General features: G+C 32.4%; 1 protein-coding gene and 1 pseudogene across 2 annotated transcripts in view; one reads left to right on the top strand and one right to left on the bottom strand.

Annotated features, from left to right (window-relative positions):
* CABCOCO1 (ciliary associated calcium binding coiled-coil 1) overlaps positions 1-19505 on the top strand; it is a 100236-nt gene that overhangs the window by 14269 nt on the left and 66462 nt on the right. For both annotated transcript variants that reach the window (XM_006915602.3, XM_015592169.2), the window contains 3 exons: positions 215-384; positions 12982-13126; positions 17944-18016. In XM_006915602.3, the coding sequence (XP_006915664.1) occupies positions 215-384; positions 12982-13126; positions 17944-18016 (388 nt within the window). The remainder of the gene's footprint in view (positions 1-214; positions 385-12981; positions 13127-17943; positions 18017-19505) is intronic.
* LOC112482738 lies at positions 2086-2204 on the bottom strand (annotated as a pseudogene).

The raw sequence follows: 19505 nt of genomic DNA, 5'->3' as shown, positions 1-19505 counted from the left end.
CTCTCTCTTTCTTTTTCTTTCTTTCTCTTTTTCTTCTCTGTTTCTCTTTTGAATGTCATTTTGGATTTAGGATTTAGATATAACTATAGATACTTTTAGATTATAGGCATTATAGAATTTTTATTCAAGAAAAATTTTTGTTTTCAAAATTTAAAAAAGGATCTGTTCAGTATTTAATCTGATTTTAATACATGGATGTTTCTTTTTGTTACAGAAAACTGGCAACGTTTTTGAATTTCAAAAAACTTAAAACCTGCTTAAAAGAAGCCATTCTCCTAGATTATTATACATCTGGATTTTTGTGGGCTAGAGAAATGGATTTTTCTATTATTCAATATTCAAAATTTATGACTTTACTAGATATGTTACTTCATAACCTTAGAAGTAAGTACATTATTTATCTCTTTTTTTAAATATAAAATTTTAGTTCATCATCTAAATTGTTAAGCAAAAGTTCTTAATTTTATTGGAATTCATTCAGTGAGAATTATGTTTTTTTCCTGGATATAGCAAATAGTTCATATCTTCATTAAGTTGTAAAACTTTAAATAATACTTAACAGTACTAAAGGTCTCTTAATAATCAATTTACCAAAGATACATTAATTTCATTTAAAAATCTTATCAGTTCCATCCATCCCAAAAATGTCAAGTAGTTCAGATTTATTTAGGTATTTCTTCATTGTTTGAGCTGTTTTTATCTTATCTTACCTGTAAGTATTACTGCGATATATCAGAATGACTAACAAGAAAAAGTACTTTGGTAAATCTCAAAACCTTTTTAGGTAGACATACTCATGTACGTACACTTAGATTTTGTGACTTTTTTCATATGTAACATTGAAATTAGTTATTATAGGAAATTTAGAATTCTTCCTTGAAGCAATTCTAAATGTGATAAATTTATTTAAGAATAAATAGAGTTGCTTCTTGGAAAGAAGAAAAGAAGGAAGTCTATCATTTATTTATTGTCAACTCTGTGCTAGGCACTCTGTTTGGTTTAACCTTTAAAATAATTATTGAACCTCTGAACAAATCCTGCAGGGGAGGTGCTATAACCCTTGTCTTCAAGGCGAGGAAGCAGTACAGAGAACAAGGTCATAGAACAGAACTAGAAATGACAGAACTGGAATTTGGACCTCAGACTGCATAACCAAATGGCCATGGTCACAATAAACGTAAAGATGTTTGTGTCTCAATTGAAAGACATGTTCGTGTCAGTTGTGAGGCAACTTCTTTCTTTCTTCCTCCCTCCCCTCTTCCCTACCACCCTTCCTTCTTCCCCACTCTCTTCCTCCCTTCTCCCATCCTTCCATCTTCCCCTCCCTTCCTTCTTTCTTTCTTTCTTTCTTTTATTTCTTTCGTTTCTTTTATGTCATTTCTCTTTTTTTTTCTCTTTGGTTGTTTCCTTCTTCTTAGTTTTTGGGTTTTTTTTCCATTTGGGCAAGTAGAAGGCCTTGTTTCTCCTACAGAACTGTCACCATCATCCTAGCAAAATTTGTGGATGCCTTGTAGTCATAAAAAGCCTAGTCTGTTCTTTGTATCAATTTCTAACTATACAGATGCAGGGGAAGTCTTAAGGGAGTTAGCAAGATTTATAGAGAAGCCATTCATACCCTGTGCACTCTTCCTGCTTCTAGTCACCCTTTAGAAGGGAAGAATTGGTAGTTCTCTTATGGGAGGAGAAGAAATTATTATTTACCTTCTCTGAAAGGGGAAGAATTTCATCTTTGCTTTTATGTAGTACTATGCTAAAGATAAATAATCGTGCCACTAGAAGATAAAATAATTATACTTGATAATGAAAACAAATTATATGATATTAACTGACTGTTTTCAAATTGTCCTGCACATATGAAACATGGTATAAAGCTAAAACAAAAACTGAAGTCTCAGGTAGTCTTGAGAATTCAGTGTTTTCTAATGCTACAATTAATGATGCATATTTTATTATTGAGACCTAATAAATAAGATACTGTTGTTGTAGTTTTTTGTTTTTATTTTTAGGCAAGGCAACCAACCATTGGTTGACCTCACAGATTGCAAGGACCTTGTCAGCTTACAATCCCTTATTTTTTATTTTTTACACCTACAGCACCTGGTCTTCCTACGTGGTCTCCCATCCAAGTACTAACCAGGGCCGACCTTGCTTAGCTTCCAAGATCAAACAAGATCGGGCTTGTTCAGGGTGACATGGCTATAGACTGTTGTTGTAGTTTCAATTGTTAAAGTACAATCTTCCAAAAAAGAATTTTTAGTAAATCATCAAGAAGACAGATTTTAGCTTTTTATTTATTTATTTTTGCCTCATGACACAAGTATTTATAGACTCTTTGAGTATTACATGTCTCTAAACATGTTCTTTCAACACCATTGCCAGAATTACTCGGTAGACAAAGAACCATGTAAATCTCAACTTGCATGGAAAATAATAGATGCCAACAATAAGATGAAATGGATATTGAGATTATATGCCAAAAACTTCAAAATAGCTATTTTAAAAATGCTTAAATGGACAATATGAATATTCTTAAAACAAATGTTAAAATATAAGGAGTCAGGAAAGAAATAGAAAGTATGAAGAAGAAACAAATGGAAATTTTAGAACCAAAGTATACAATAATCATAATTAAAATCTTGCTAGGTGAAATCAATAGCAGAATGGGGAGGAGAAAACTGAAATAAATCAGTGAACTTGAGGATAGAGCGATAGAAAAAATATCCAGTCTGAACAATACAGAGAAAACATGAACAAAACCTCAGGGGCCTGTGAGATGATTGAAGTTCTAATATGTATATATCATCAGAACCCCTAGGAGAAAGAGAACAGTGCTGAACGACCATTTGAAGAAATAATGGTTGAAAACTTCCCAAATTTGGCAAGAGACTTAGACCTATAAATTCAAGAGGCTAATTCAACCACAAGCAAACTAAAGCAAAAGAAAAACACCATCAACCAATTGGATCAATTGGTCAGTTATGACATTTACAGAACAGTCCACCCCAAAACAGCAGAATAGTTTTTCTTTTCACATGCACATGGAACATATCCTGAGTCATACAACATCCTTAAATTTAAAATAATTGAAATTATACAAATATGTTCTCTGACCATAATGGAATTAAACAAGAAGTTAATAGCAAATATGTCAAGCAAATCTTCACATATTTGGATATTAAACAACATAATTCTAAATAGTCTATGGGTCAAAATAGAAAGTCTCAACAAATATTAAAGTTTTTTAACTAAATGAAAATGAAAATAAAACACATGGAAATTTGTGTGGTGCACTTGAGCCAATGATAAAAGGAGAGTTTATCATTAAATAATTACATTAAAAAAGAAAAAAGTTTAAAATTAATAATCTAAGCTTAAACTTTAGGAAGCCAGTAAAAAAAGAAAGCATAAATCAAACAGGAAAGAAAGAAAAGAAATCAATGAAATCGAAAACCAGAAACCAATACAGAAAGTCAGTGAAACCAAAATCTAGATCTTTGAAAAGGTGAATAAACTTGATAAAGCAAAACTGACTACCAGAAAAAGAAGGCACAGATGATCACGATCAGGTATAAAAAAGGGGATATGGCTTAGAGACCCTGCATACCTTAATAGGATATGAAGAGAATACTACTTATATATATAAACTAGAAAAAGGGGAATAATGAACCAATTCTTCAAAAAACACAAAATAACAAAACTCACCCAGGATGAAGTAGTTATAGATACCCTGATAGTCTTGTAACTAAGAGATTGAATTTTTACTGAAAACCTCTAGGGAAAATGTCTGCAGGTCCAGATGTTTTCACTGAAAAAGTCTATCAAACATTAATGAAAAAATATCACCAATTATACATAATTTCTTCCAGAAATAGTAGAGGAAAGACCTCTTTCTAATTTATTTTATGAAGCTAGATTTATCTTCATAACAAAACCTGACAGAGAGAGTGGGAGGAGAGGAAAAAGGACTAGGAGAAGGAAAAGTGAAAAGAAAAAAGGAAGAGGCAGAGAAGGAAGAGAAAAAAAACTGCAGACCAATATTCCTCATGAACATAAACAAAATTTTTGACAAAATATTATCAAAATGAATCAAGCAGTAATTAAAAAGAATAATACACATGACTATTTGGGATTTTATCGCAGAAATTCAATTCTGGTTCAATATTTGAAAACCTCATCAATATAAATAGACTAAAGAAGAAAAACTACACGATTATATAAATAGATGCAAAGAAAGCATTTGACTGAATATGACATTCATTCATTATTTTTTTAAATGTCAAAAAAGTAAGAAAAGAAATGATAGTTCTCAACCCCATAAAAGACATCTACAAACAAATCTAAAACTACCATCATATTTAGTGGTGAAAGACCAAATGATTTGCCCGTAAGATCAGGGTCAAGGGAATCTACTCTGATCACTCCTGTTCAACATAGGTTTGCAGGTCTTAGCAATAAGCGCAGTATGGTAAAAAAAATAAATCAATTAAGAAAAGAGGAAATAAAACAGTCCTTGTTCTCAATGAAATGATTGTCTATATAAAAAAAAAATTATCGAGAATCAAAAACAAATCCTAGAACTAAAGAGTTTAACGAGGTTGCTGGAATAAGGTCAAATCACAAAAGTCAATTGTATTTTATTATACTAGCAATATACAATTGTGTACCAAAATTTAAATATATATATATCATTTACAATTGCTGAAAAAATAAAAGTACTTAAGTATAAATCTAACAAAAATGTACAAGATCTATATGCTAGAAACTAAAAAATGATGATAAATGTTAAAAAACAATGTAAAAACATATCGTGTTCTTGAATTAAAAGTCTCCGCATGATAAAGATGTCAGTTCTTCACACTTTGACCTGTAGATTTAATGTAGTAACAATTCAAATCCCAGTAGTATTTTTTTCTAGCCATACCTCAGCTGATTTTAAATTGTATGTGGAAAAGCTAAGGTCCTAAAATTGCTAAAACAACATTAAAAAAGAATAAAGCTGCATAAATCATACCACTCAATTTTAAGACTTACTATACTTACTAGGAAGTTACAGTAATAATGTCAATATGGAATTAGTGAAGGGATGAACTTGTAGATCAATGTAACAGAAAACAGAATTCAAAAATACACACATAAAAATGGTCATCTGATTTTTTTGATAAATATGCAAAAGCAGTTCAATAGAACAGGGTAGCCTTTTCAGCAAATGTTGCAGCAACTGGTCATCTACGTTGAAAAAATACACCTCAACCTAAACCTTTCATTTGATGCAATTAACTCTAATTAGATCATAGATATAAAATTAGACTGCATTAAACTTTAAAACTTTCGTTTTATGAATGTCACTGTTCAAAGAACGAAAAGACAAGCTATAAACAGGGAAAACACATTTGCAAATCACATACCTGACAAAAGACTTGTATCCATAACATATAAAGAAATCTGAAATAAAAAAACAAACATCCCATTAAAAATGGAAGAAGCCATCGAAGCCAATAACACCTGTCTTAACCATGAGGAAAATATCAGACAAATCCAAACTGAGTAACATTGTTGAAAATATCTGACCAGTACTCCCCAAACAGACAGTGTTATCAAAAACAAGAAAGTCCGAGAAATCATCAGTCTAGGGAACCTCAGGAGACATGAATGCTAAATAATAATGTATCCTGGATGGGATCCTGGAACGGAAAAGGGAAAGGAAGTAAAAATTAAGGAAATTTAATAAAATATAGATTTTCATTGATTATAATATATAAATATTCATTTATTGGTTGTAATAAATGAACCATAATAATGTAAGATGTTAAAAATAAGAGAAACTGTGTATGGGGTATGCAAGAATTCTTCATACTATTTTTGTAATTTTCCTATAAATATAAATCTATTCTAAAATGAAGTTTACTTTTTTTAATGGGCAAATAATTTGAACAGAATTCTTCATGGAGGAAAATAAAAGGATGCAAATAAACATAAAAGATGTTCACCATCATTAGCTATTGGGGAAATGCAAATTAAAACCACTCTGATACCAGTACACACCTGTTAGAATGGTGGAAATTAAAATACTGACAATACCAAGTTCTGACAAGGTACAAAGCAACTAGAGCAAGAGTTTTGCCAATGCAAGATGGCACAGCCACTCTGGAAAATAATTGGCAATTTCTTATAAAATTATGTGACCCATCAGTCCCACTCCTAGGCATTACTACAAAGAAAGAAAAACATATGTTCACACAAAAACCTGTACCTGAATGTTGTGTAGTATCTCTTTTCATAAGTCCGCCAAACTGAAAACAATCCAAGTATCTGTCAATAGGTGAACAGATAAACAAACTATGCTATGTCCATTCAATGAACATAAAATGAAACACTACTGAGCAATAAAAATTAATGAACCATGGTACACATGAGTTTAGATGAATCTGAGCATCGTACTTAGTTAAGTCAGTCTCAAGAGATTGTATATTGTAGGATTACATTTATAGGACGCTCTCAAAAAGGCACAGCTGTAGTGATGGAGAACAAGCCAGTGGTTGCCAGAGATTGAGATGGGGAGAGGACATGAAAAAATAGCATGAGGGAGTTTTTTGAGGTGATACAACTAACCGTTCTGTACCCCAACTGTGGTGGTAGTGGTTACATGATCTATACAGGTATTCAAGTTCATAAAACTACACACCAAAAGGAAAAGTCAGTTTTACTATACGATAATTTTTAAAAATATGTATGTATAAAAACAGATAAAATATTTAATGAAAGGAAAATATATATGATCTAACAAGAAATAGAAACTACCTAGGAATAAACTTTAAAAAGACATATGAAAGTCCTACAGGAAGAAAACTTCTAAGCATTTTTAAAGGTCACAAAGGAAGTCTTCAACATTTGGAAAAAACAGTCTTTGAAAGACTGAACATCATAAAGATGCTAAATCTAGTTGTTAATTTATAATATTAATATTCCAATAAAAATACCAACAATTTTCATGTTTTTGCCTAAGGATGGGTTACCAGACAAGATGAGTCTAACAAAAATATGGACAATAAATACAAATAGCCAGAAAAACCGACTTTAAAAAGTATAATAAGCTATAGCTTATTTTATTAGAAGTATTAGTACATAGTAGTGTTATAAAATTTCTAATATTTGAACACAGTGGCGAATAAGTGAACATATGGACCAAAAGTTTAGAAATAGACCCAAGCATTGAAATTCAGTATTAGATAAAATGGCACCTCAAATCTGTGGTAAAAAAAGATGTACTGTTCAATAAATAATATTGGGACAACTGGATATTCATCTAGAAAAAAATAAAATTGGATCCAAACCTCTTTCTATTCATAAACCAGAATACATTCCAAATGGATCAAGCATTTAAATATAAAATAAGTGGGACTATAAAAATATTAGAGGAAACACGATTTAATTTTACAGTCTGGATGAGGAAGACGTTTATAATTATGACTCAAAGCCGCAAAGCCAGACAAAGGTGGTTAAATTTGACATATAAAACTCAAAAGTCTGCAAAGAAAAAATACCAAAAGAAAAATCAAAAGAAGAATAAGAAACTGGGAAAATTATTACATCACAGACACCAGCAAACAAGTTCTGAAGTATAAAAAAAGAGCATGCAGAAGCAGGAAGAAAAATATCAGAAATGCAATAGAAGAGTATGACATGGATGTGACTAAATAAATGTAAATGATTCTCAAATAAATGAAAAGTTCAGCCTTAAAAATAATAAGAAAAATGCTAATTAAAACTACGCAGAAATCTCATTTGTCACATATCAGATTGACGAAACTGTAAAATTTTGGTAGCATTCTCACCTGTCAAAGACAAGAAAGCAAATACTCTCATATATTGATAGTGGAAGTATACTTTAAAAAACCCCTGTGAAGTGTAGTTTAACAGCTATCTATAAAATTTACAAATGTATTGTCTCTTTCACTGAGCAATTGCACCTTTGGGAATTTAGCCTACACATTCACTTGAATACATGTAACCTGACATATGTAAAGACACAGTTGCAGTAATGTTTGTAAAAGCGAAAAATTAGAAACATCAACTGGAGACACCAGTGTGAAGTCATGTTTAACTTAACATAGATACAGTTGTATAGTTATATTGTTAAGTGTACACATATATACTAATTAGTTCTGTCTACAGAGAGATCTCAGCAGCAATGAGCATGCCCAGGGTTCAGGCCTTGGTTTATAATTTCATTCTTAAGTTAAAGGGACCTGGGCTCCCTAGAAAAATGGCTGATTGCAGACCTGGAATAAAGACCATAAAAGATGAGCCTAGGGCAACTTAAAGTGGCCAAAAGTAAGAAAATGATGGGAATATTTCAAAGGAATAGAGAAGCCAACTGAAAAAGCTCCCAATATCCAAAGTGAAAAACGATTGGAACAAAATAATATAGTATCGAATTATAATCCAAAGAATAAAATTAACATTCATGAATCCATACTGATATAAATTAATGATTGAATAAATAATGAACAGGGACAAAGTAGACAAATCTTTCACACAGAATTCACAATAATTTATATAGATACTTCACACTGAAGAACTTGAAGCACAACTCCGCACCCCTTAAGTGTGGGATGCACAGTAACTTCCCTAGAAAGAGGACAGTATGGAAAAGGGGAAAACCTAACTACCATTGAGAAGCCTAACAAGTACTATCTCAGCCAGGTGATTAAAGCTGACACCGTTAGTGATGAACCATGTCAGGTAGCATATACCCTCAATACAATGCGATAAAAATGGTACTGTGATCTTCCTCCTCAAAACCCTTAACTCCGGTATAATCATGGCAAAAATATCAGATGAACCCAAATTCAAGGACATAGTGCAAAATACCTGACTAATACTTCTCAAAACTGTCAAAGCCATCAAAAACAAGGAAAGACTGAGAAAGTGTACAGTCTAAGGAGACATGATGACTAAATGTAATGTGGTTGCCTGGATGGGATCCTGCAACAGAAAAAAATACTTTAATAAAAACGAAGAAATCCAAAGAATTTATTTATTGTGCCAAATGTACAGTAGCAATGTTAACAATAGGGGAAACTATTTATGAGGAAACTGTGATATTGGTGCAACTTTCTGTAAATCTAAAACTGCTCTGAAATTAAAAGTTAATTAGTAGGGGTTAGCCTAGCCCTAAAAAGTGGAATATTATGCAGCTATAAAAGGGAAACAATGAGGAAGCTTTGTAGGTATTGTATAGAAAACTGTATATTGTTATTGAGTAAAGCAAGGTGCAGAATAGTTTTTTGTTTATAAAAGAAAAAATGAGAATTTATATATGCTTTTATGTGTTACATGTACAAAGAAATGCTGGGAGAACACAGAAAAAACTAATCAAAATTTTCTATAGGGAAGAGTGTGAAGACTGGAAATGTGGACAATGGGGATGAAAGGAAATCTTTTCATAATGTATTTTCACATATGATTTTTGAACCCTGTGACTATATCACCTATGCAAAAATTCAATTCTATAAAAGAATGTATGACACGAACAGTCCTAAACTTCGCAATCTCTGAGCTGAGTATTCACAAACTAGAAACAGAATAATAGCAAGTAAAAAATTTTCGTGAACCTTACATTCCAAATTTGACAAAATATTTCCATTTTAAACTTTTTCCATAAATTGTAAGTGACTCAAGAGTATTTCTTTTATGTGAAACTTTATATTATTGATACCAGTTCAAAATTGAATTTTTAAACTTGAGCAGGATCCATCTAGCTACTCATGAACTGTGAGAGAGTTGAAGGACATATGTATTACCTAACCAGAAAAAAAGCATGAGATCTAGTTTTTCCTCCTGCCAGGAAAAAAAAGTCCCTTCAAACCTTTAAACCTAGCAGGGTTACAGTTATCATCAGGAAAGAATGTAATCTTAGCCAAGTGTGCCAGAGAAGAGGTAAAGCATGTTTCTACTTAGACTAAGAGGTGGTAGAGTCGTGAGCACACAGTGAGCATTCCCATCTAGCAACATCTTAATAGAAAAAGTGCTGAAGAGCACAGTCTGGGATTTTAGCTGTAGAGTGGTCAACCATCATTAATAAAATTCTAGTGTGGGAACTGCATTTTATACTGGCTCGGTTTCTGATCTGTTTCTTGTCTCAAACTGGTGCTGGATTATCTACAAGGCATTCTGCAGACAACTCACCTGGAATCAAATTGGATCAGCAATAAGATTATGGAACATAGGATTTATAAAGTTGTCTTAACAATATACATTTTGGGGTTTTCGCTAGAGCCTGACCAAGGACATTCTGCAAAGTGTTAGATAGACTGGATATTTGGCCATGGTCCACGGGCCTAGATTGATTCCCCTATGTAGATCATGAATATTAGTAAGTAACCATAGCATGCTTTTTAATCCCATAAAGTTGAGTTGTTTTTCCTCAAATAGGAGTGATAGTAATAATAGGTAACATTTATGTATGATTAACTTGTGCCTGTCATAGTGTCATTTGCCTTCCAAATACTGTCTCATTTAATTCATACACAACCTTATGAGGTAGTTCTATTACTCTCCCCATTTTAAAAATGAGAAAAATAAATGAGATTCAGAGAGGTTAAATAATACATCTTAAGGTCATAATGGGCAATCCCAGCTGAGCGAGAATCCATCCTGACCACTACATTAAACATACCTGGCTTTGGGTGGAATTCTAAAAAACACTATATACCTGTTAATTTACTAGTACACGTATTTTGTCAGTTTGCCAAGAGTTTTAGACATTTCTTACTTGATCCTCACAATGGCATTATAATGTTGAAATTGATATTATTTTCACTTACAGATAAAGAAAATGAAACTCAGATCACTTAGCTAGTGAGTGGAAGTTATGAGGTACCATCTTAAGTCTTCCAACTAATTAGAAGTGCAGTGTGTTCTTTCATTATTCTAAATTTTCAGACAAATTTTATTTCTAAGAGCCCTTACTATTTAAAAGATTTAATCTTTCATACTTTAATCACATCACTAAACGTAATTTTTAAAAGCAAATAGATAAGTGAAATGATAACTTTTTTAATTTTTAAAGCCATTATCTGTCGAAAGGCATTAGAATCAAAAAACAGTTTTAAAGAGTCAGTTATATTTCGACATAAAGAAATCGCCTTAAAACTGTATTTTTGTGCTTGATAAGTATAATTACATCTAGAATTATAATCAATTATCAATTTCTTTTTTCTCTGCATCTCTAATTAATGCCATTTTGTTAACAAAATAATTCACATTAATTAATTCGCTCACTTCTGAATTGCTTTTATCCAACAGATTTTTCTTTTCTGAAGTTACTCCCACTATTTTCAAAAGAAGTTTGTCATGGAAAATGAAATATGCAATAATAATTGAGATCCACTTAGAATGATATAGGAAAGCCAAGTTATCCAGCAATAATTTGTGTATCTAACATACCTAAAAGATCTGGAGAGTGGCTATGAGAACTGAACCAATTGTCATTTATAAAACCAGATTTTAATTGTTATGTAGTTTTTCGCTTCTTTCTAAGGCCTATAAGTAGAAAAGAATCTAGACTAAGCAAATTACAAATTAGTGTTTATAGTATCTTCCTAAAATTTTAAATTGCTGGCATTTTATTAGTAATTTGGGGGCATAGCACTTATATCCCAGAGAGAAGAGTAGCTATGTAATCCAGAAACCGCCAGGTCCAACAAATATTTCATCTTTTTTTAACTCCTCTGCTTTCTCCCCTCCATTAGCAAGAAATGAAAAGTTTATTGATGGTTTCCTAAGAGAGAGAGAGGGTGGGTTAGGATTGGGAGGGCGGAATTTACAGTTAGCAGCACAATTCTCCCCAGAGCCCTCATCCAGGCCCCCAGCTGACATTTACTTCCCCCCACGCAGCTGGTCTGACCTCGTTTTTTGCTAGAGCCTTTCAACTCTCCACCTTCAGGCTCTTCAGTTCTATGTCCATACGCCCATCATTTGTCAGCAAACAAAGGATAAGGGACACTGGTTCCCTGGACTCATTCTTGGGTCGCGAGAAGCAGTTGAGTGTGTGTGGATGATAAATAATATTTGCCTGCCGCAAGTAAAAAAATGAGCATAATGTAACCAAACGTGAAAAAAAAAAAGATGAAAGTTAATATTTGTATTATAGACATTATAAAAGTTAAGTCTAAGGCTTTTGACATTTTTTTCTTTTTCAGCTGAACAAATGCCATAGAAGATAGTGTTGTTTTGTTGGTTGGTTGTTTTTAATTGCAAAAGAATCGACGGCAGTCATTGAGTTGTTTGTTTTTGGTAATGGCGGCAAAGCGGTGTCCGTGTCACTCTTTTTGCACTGTCATCTGGCTCTTACCACCACCACCGCACATTCATTTGAGAAACAGCTTACATAAGTTATAAGTCTGTAGCTTGGAAAGGGAAAAAAAAATCTTGATGTTTTACATGAAAATCCATATTTCTGGCATCTATTGAAAATCTTCAAGCCCAAATTCCCACATGGTAACAATCAGCTAAAGCCAAGTGTTGGTCGACTGTTCATTTATATTTTCAGCTCTGAGTTCAGCTCTGCTGTCTACAGTGACTGAGGCTACCACGTAGGCCTTCCTCACCAGCTAATCCAACCCACTTTTGTGTCATTTCCATATGTGCTTTAATTCTAAGATCATAAAAAATATTTCTTTTCCATTTTAAAGTAATTGTCAGATAGATTTTGAATTTTTTTGTATCTTAAAATGAAAAACTTTTGGCAATTATGTAGCATTATAGTAATTTACAGTTGTTGGGTGTGTCAGCAGCTATTTTAGACAAAATGTGATGATTAATTTATCATAAAGAAACAACAATAGTTTTAAAATTTGTCCTCACAAATACTGAAAAAAATACATTTTTGTACATTAAGGACATCTTGGACTATTTTGTTTCCAAAACATCTATCAAAACAATGCTTAAGGTCTCTCTGGATTTTTTTCTTTTTTTTAGCACTGCATATGTCCTTAGAAGATAGCTTAAAATGGCTTGGAGAAGTTATGGCTGAAATAGGACCATCCCAATTACAAAAAAATGAAAAATGGAATGTCTTTGATATAAAACAAGCCAAAGCTATCATTGATTACTTAAAAATCAGGTATGTATTTCTTTCCAGTAGCATTTATTTTTCATTTTATATCTTCTAGAAATGTCTAGTAAATAGAATTTTTAGCAAAGTTTGACATTTACAGAATTTATGCCATAATTAACCCAATCGATAATTAGATAATATTCAATTCTTCCAGTAAATAAATAGAACATTGAACATTTTAGCTAATGTTGCATTCTTAGGAAAAATTTTGTTTTCGATAAGTATAATATTATTTAGAATTATAATAAATTACTGAAGCATTTCTTTTTACTCTAAATCTCTACTAATTTATACCACTTTATGAGTAAAATTATTCTTTAAGATCTATCAGACTTGATTATAATAGACTCTGTATTTTAGGTAGTTGGCCTTGACATCAAAATTTTACATTTTAAAAAGCAACATTTACAACAACATGGATGGACCTCAAGATAATCATGCTAAGTGAAATAAGCCAGACAGAAAAAGTTGAAAATCAGATGATATCACTTATATGTGGGCTATAAACCTAAAAGCAAAAAATGAACAGGACAAACAAACATAGACTCATGAATATGGACTATAGGATAGTGATTACCAGAGGACTATAGACTAGTAGTTACTAGTGGGGTGGGGGAGGAGGAGGGAGGTAGGTGGGGTAAAGGGGGTCAAATATAGGGTTTAGGGGGAAGGTAATGTGGGTAAAGGGGATCAAATATATGGTGGCTGAAGGAAATTGGACTGTGGGTGGTAAACACAAAATAGAATATACAGATGTCAAATGATAATGTACACCTGAAAAATTATATAATTGTATTAACCAAAGTTACCCCAATAAACTTAATTAAAAAAATAAAAAATAAAACTCACATGTAAAAAGAAAATTAATATTTATATTTCTTTACTGAGCAAAAATTTTCATCTGCCCTTAGTTATTTGTCAAAAGCAATAGATCAATAAATAAATAAATAAATACATAAATACATAAATACATAAATAAATAAAATAAAAAGCAACATTTATTTCCACTTGAACGTTTATTTTAAATGCTTTGTACTAGAAATTAAAGAGATTTATGTATATACTTCCTCAAATTTATTATATGCCTCGAAATATTTTGTGGTATTGACCAATTAAATCAGTAGGTATTTCTTTCTGCTTAGAAAATGATGTAAGGAGAGAAAGTATTTTTATTACAGTGATTCTTCATTGCCGAACTAAGAAATCTATCTTTTTATATAATCTGTCATAACGCCTGCATTAGAGTCATGCATCTCTCCCAGGGGACATTTTTAGAGTTTGCAAATATTTAAACAAGAGTTGGTAAAAATCTTTCTTTTGTCTAACTAGAAGCTTTTGTGGAATATCTTTATTCCTTTAATACTGTATACTGCAGTGTTTTCCAACTTTAAATTTTAAAATTTCAAAATAAAGGGTGCTGCATGATTTCCTAGACATGCTCACAATTTGCTTGGCACGAAACCTGGTTGTAGTCTGGAAGCTTTTTAAATATTAATGTGTTTAATATGATAAGGTTTATATGCTGGTTTCTGGCATGAATTAATAATGGTAGATGGTATAATAAGTTTTTAAATAATAACATTTGATGTAATATGATTTCTTAACATAGAAATATACCTCCTAATGTGTGTCTCCCACTAAAAGTCACAATAGTCTTCACATCAATTAGAGTAAAGCAAGGTCTTTGTGTGGGGGAAGGGGAGGATGTGGAAATCCAGAACTGGAGGAAAGCCTGTTCCCCAAGGTCTTTCTGCCTCTCAGGGCTTGGGAAATCACCGAGTAAGGGGAATTCTCTGCACATTTGTATGGCATCCTTCTTTCCCTTCTCTCTTTGGACCTGCCAGGTATCTTTTGCAGAACACATTTTTACAGGTGAGCTCTAAGCCCAGAAGGTTTGTAATGGGCATCGGGACTGTTAACCATAGCAGCAAAACCCATGCAGGCGTCGTAATGACACCTTTTAGATAGTGAAAGCTGGTGGCTCTTTTCTCTTTTCATTTCATCTCTCTGTACAAAAGTTCATCAATGTATTTGTTGGCATTTTATTTCAGAAGATGGCTAAGTTAGGAGGAGATGTCACTGTCTGTCACTGTTAGATCCTAGCCAAGTTAACCAACATACCGGAAATCCCTAGTCTTCTCAAAAAAAAGAGTAATGTTTGAGAGATTAGTCACATAAAGTAAATCAGAACTATTTTTGATGCTATTAAATCTTTATGTTGTGATTTCAAAAAAAATATACATCTTAAATGTACCTGTTACAGAAAATAAAATGTCAGTTAGTAGGATATCTGGAATTGATATTGAAGTTGTATAAAGAGAAATGTGCTTTTTTATAACTCTTGCTCAGAATGCCTCATAGATCCACAAATGTAAGTTTAGTGGCAATTAAACCATATAATACTTTTTCTTGTAATGACTATGAAGAAATTTTATAAATATGAAGCTAACTCAATTATCAAAAGTATAAGTGTGCTTCAGTTTAACCTGCTATTAAATTTATTCAACCAGTGAAAGCCCTCGTCAATTTAGGGAGAGCAGTTTTTAGAACATGACCCCATAGCACATGAAATTTAACTGGCAATAAAATTGAAATCTCATTTGATACTATTAATAGAGTCTAAATTGTATATTCTGTCATGTGTCTGTGATTTGAAAAAACTAATACATTTTTCCCAACATTATTGTAAGTACTGAGGAATATACTTGTGCAATATATACATATGTAAGTATTATATAACATATACAAATATAAATGTAATACTACTGCAGCTTTTCAATATAAGACATCGCTTAGATATATATCTGTTCTGAGTTCAATTCTGTCATTGTGTATTCTAACTATTCCCTGGGAATTAGGTGAAGATAATGTGCATAGGCATATACTCAATATAAGAAAAGCAATACTGTCCCTTTTCATGCACAACAAGGTATCACACTTCCTGGCATGGAGCCACATGTCTTGACCCATTTTCTTTCTGGGTATTTTCCCTTTGATTTAGGACTAAGACAAGATTATTAACATAGTCTAGGGGCTTGAGTCAGCTGGAAGTCTAAAGGAAGAGGGAAGAAATGTACTCTCATAGCAGGGATGCCACTTTGTTCCCATAGGAGGTCTTCTCATAGCTCTTTGGTAAATTTAGAGAACCCTAACCAAGGTGGGAACCAGTGTGACACAATGGAGGCAACTTGACCTGCCCCTGAATAAGTGCCTCTGAGGTTTCTCCCTCCCTTCGTCTGTTTCACCTTAGTCCTGGCCTGGCCCCAACCTTGCATCTTTGACCACTGCAACCAAGTCATGCATTTTATTTCCACTATAAGAAGTAAATTTCCCTTTTGGCATAGGAAAATCTAATTACTATATGCAATGAGGAGAATAAGTTTGAAAGATTATGAAATTGCAGGAAGGAAGATTTATGAATTAACTTTGGGATAAAGGAAGATTTTACACTAATTTACTGAAAGGGGGCCAGACTGTTTCCAAAATACAGTCTTTAATTTTTCTAATCAAAATCAGTTATTGCCAGTATAACTTTTTTAACCTTAAAGCTTTCTCTAGGTAAGCAATGTAAGGGAGGGAGAATTTGAATTTATTTTGCCTCATTGAATCATCAAACTTCACTAATCTTGATGTATTTTCTAGCCAACAATTCAATGTCAAAAGCTAAGTTAGTTTTCTGAACGTTGATAACTAATTTGAATACATAAGGGTTTTTTGCCCCCCAAAATGCCATGACTGAGTCTGCATACCCATCACTTTTTAATGGATTGTGTTAGCAGCAAGATCAGCTGCTAATATAACTCAGAGAGACCCAGCTGCCTGAGGATTTCTTCATTGATTTCAAATGAATTGAAACTTTGATCCATTACAGCATTCAGGAGAAGCTATTATTATACATGCTCTGTAGCTACATTTTGCAAATGTTAATTTCTCAGTTATATTAAAATCAATTTTCTTAAATAGCAAAAGGCACCAGAGTGAAAGAGAAACCACCAAGACAATTTTTTGTTCTTGGGCATTTTGCTATATTATGAGTCTATTAATTTTCCCAACCAGCAGGAAAAGAATTAGAAAAATTCAAATATTATCACAAACAGGTTATTAGAAATCAGCCCTTCAGTAGAATCTTAACTCTCAATAATACATTGTTGAGATCTTTAAACTTCCTAGAAATATTTGTTTTAAGGAACTCCTATCTTTTGGCTCTTTATAATTTTTTGCACACTGACCACCTAGTCTTAAGGTAAGAATTAAAGAAATTATCTTTCTTAAATGAATTCCTCTCTTTGATGTGTGAGCAGATCTTCTACAAGAAAATCAGACATCTTTTAAAATGGACTCGAGTTCATGTTGCATCATTTTTCAGGTGTTATCAGAGATTAATTTAATTTTGAAACAGTTTAAGAATGTGAGAAGTAATTGATATAGAAATAGATTAGACAGTTCAGTGCCATTTATACCAGAAAAATAATGTGTAGTTTGGTGTTATTTTGGAGCAATGCATTATTTAGTTGTAAAACCAAGAAAGGTCAAGGTATACTCTAATTGCCCCTTCATCCCAAACCTATCTAATCATCACAGATTAATTTACAAATATTATTTTAGGTACTATGTTATGTTGTCAGTGTCTCAGAAAAGTAAACCTTTAATTTTTTAGCATTTTTGAACAATTTATTTTAGAATAAAGGTGGTGATTAACTCCACAGTAGTGTTTAATGTTTGTAGCTTGGTAAATATGAACAACTTTCCTTTAATAAACACTCCTACATATTTGCTTTTTTCCCTCAAATTTATCAGAGTTGCACATTTATTTTATGTTTCAGCTTATTTCAACACTACAAGCTATATGAGTTTCTGTTCTACTCTACCAGAGAAGAAATTGTGATAGGAACTGAGGTAAGTAATTTATCTAGATGGAACCAATTAAGCTGAATCACTTAATGCATGCTGATCAGCATCTGGATCTTTAACTGCTTAAAGCAACTTCTTGTCAAGATTATTCAGGTGTTAATATAACCAAGTAATAGTTTACAAAAAGAATAATTACATGAAGTGAGTTTTGGATTAAGAAAATAAGCTGTCTTTTGGCATTGAAAGCTTTGTTAATCACATATACTTTATGTATTTATGGATTGATTATTTGACAAAGCTCAATTGGATAAGGTATGTATGTCTTCATACAAACAAAATCAGGAAAAGTGAGATAAATTAATTCAGTTAAATCTCTTCTAATTTCACATTTATTTTCAATCTACTCATTCTTTAAAGGCTAATTCAAAACCCACTTCCTCAATGAAGCAAACCTTTCTTAATTGCATCACATCTCACAGGAAGGGTTTAACAAACTTTAATCACATTCTATTATTTTATTCCAATTAATCTCTTTCTACTGAATATTGGCTACTCCTATCACACCAATGAGCATATAAATGTGCACTGTGTTATATGGTTTTCTGTTGTCTGTGGATTGATATAGTCAACACAACCCAACTGTAATTTCCTTGAAGGCAAGGATCATGTGCTGTTTTTCTACTACAGCATACAGTATAACACTACATACGTGATTCAGTGACAGTGCATAGAATAGCAGTTCTATGATCAGTGGTCTACCTGGACACTTCTGAACAGCTTTACATGTAATCACATATTTGTAATTACTAGAAATGAATCCTGCATAAGAGAACATCGTAAGGAAGCTAAAAATGTCATAAAAATGCTTCCTAGGTATTCAACTACTTTAGGAGGCTACGTTACTTAGAAGTATAAAGGGTAGGAGTGCCTGTGTTCAGAAATAAACAGTGAATAAGGGGATATTTACATTATAATTTTCCTGATATTAAGGGCCAGATGGGCTGTACTAACTATTCTGTCTTCAAGAGTATTGTTTTTCTGGTGTTTACAGATTGCTTACTTCATAAACATTTTAGTCACCGTTACTCACTCTCCACTTGTTCTGATGCTGGCCTTTTAAAAATGAGCTGGAGGAAAACAAGGAACGCTTTTACTGTTGACTTTCCTAAAAATTTCTTCTTTGAAGTCTCTTCATACCGTAGCTTAAATTGTCACTGGATAAAGTTTCATTGAAAACGTTTCTGTTTCAGAATTTACATCATATAGTGTGACAGCGTTGCAATAATTATCAATTTGGAATACAATCCTATCTCATCTATTCAGCAAAACTTTAAGAAAATGATAGTGGCTTCAAAATAAGCAGATATTTAGAATTATTAAGAAAAAATGTCATAAAGAACTCCCTTTCCCTTTCCCCTTTGTTAATTGCACAATTATGCCTTTCTTCTCTGTTGTAAGGATATATTTAGGTGACATTTATGCTTATGGAAAGATAAAATGGAGAAAGTAGACAGGGATTGGCTCCTTTATTTTC

This window comes from Pteropus alecto, unplaced genomic scaffold, assembly GCF_000325575.1.
Source record: "Pteropus alecto unplaced genomic scaffold, ASM32557v1 scaffold155, whole genome shotgun sequence".
In the NCBI taxonomy this organism is placed as follows: Eukaryota; Metazoa; Chordata; class Mammalia; order Chiroptera; family Pteropodidae; genus Pteropus; species Pteropus alecto.
This window is presented reverse-complemented; position numbering and strand designations above follow the sequence as displayed.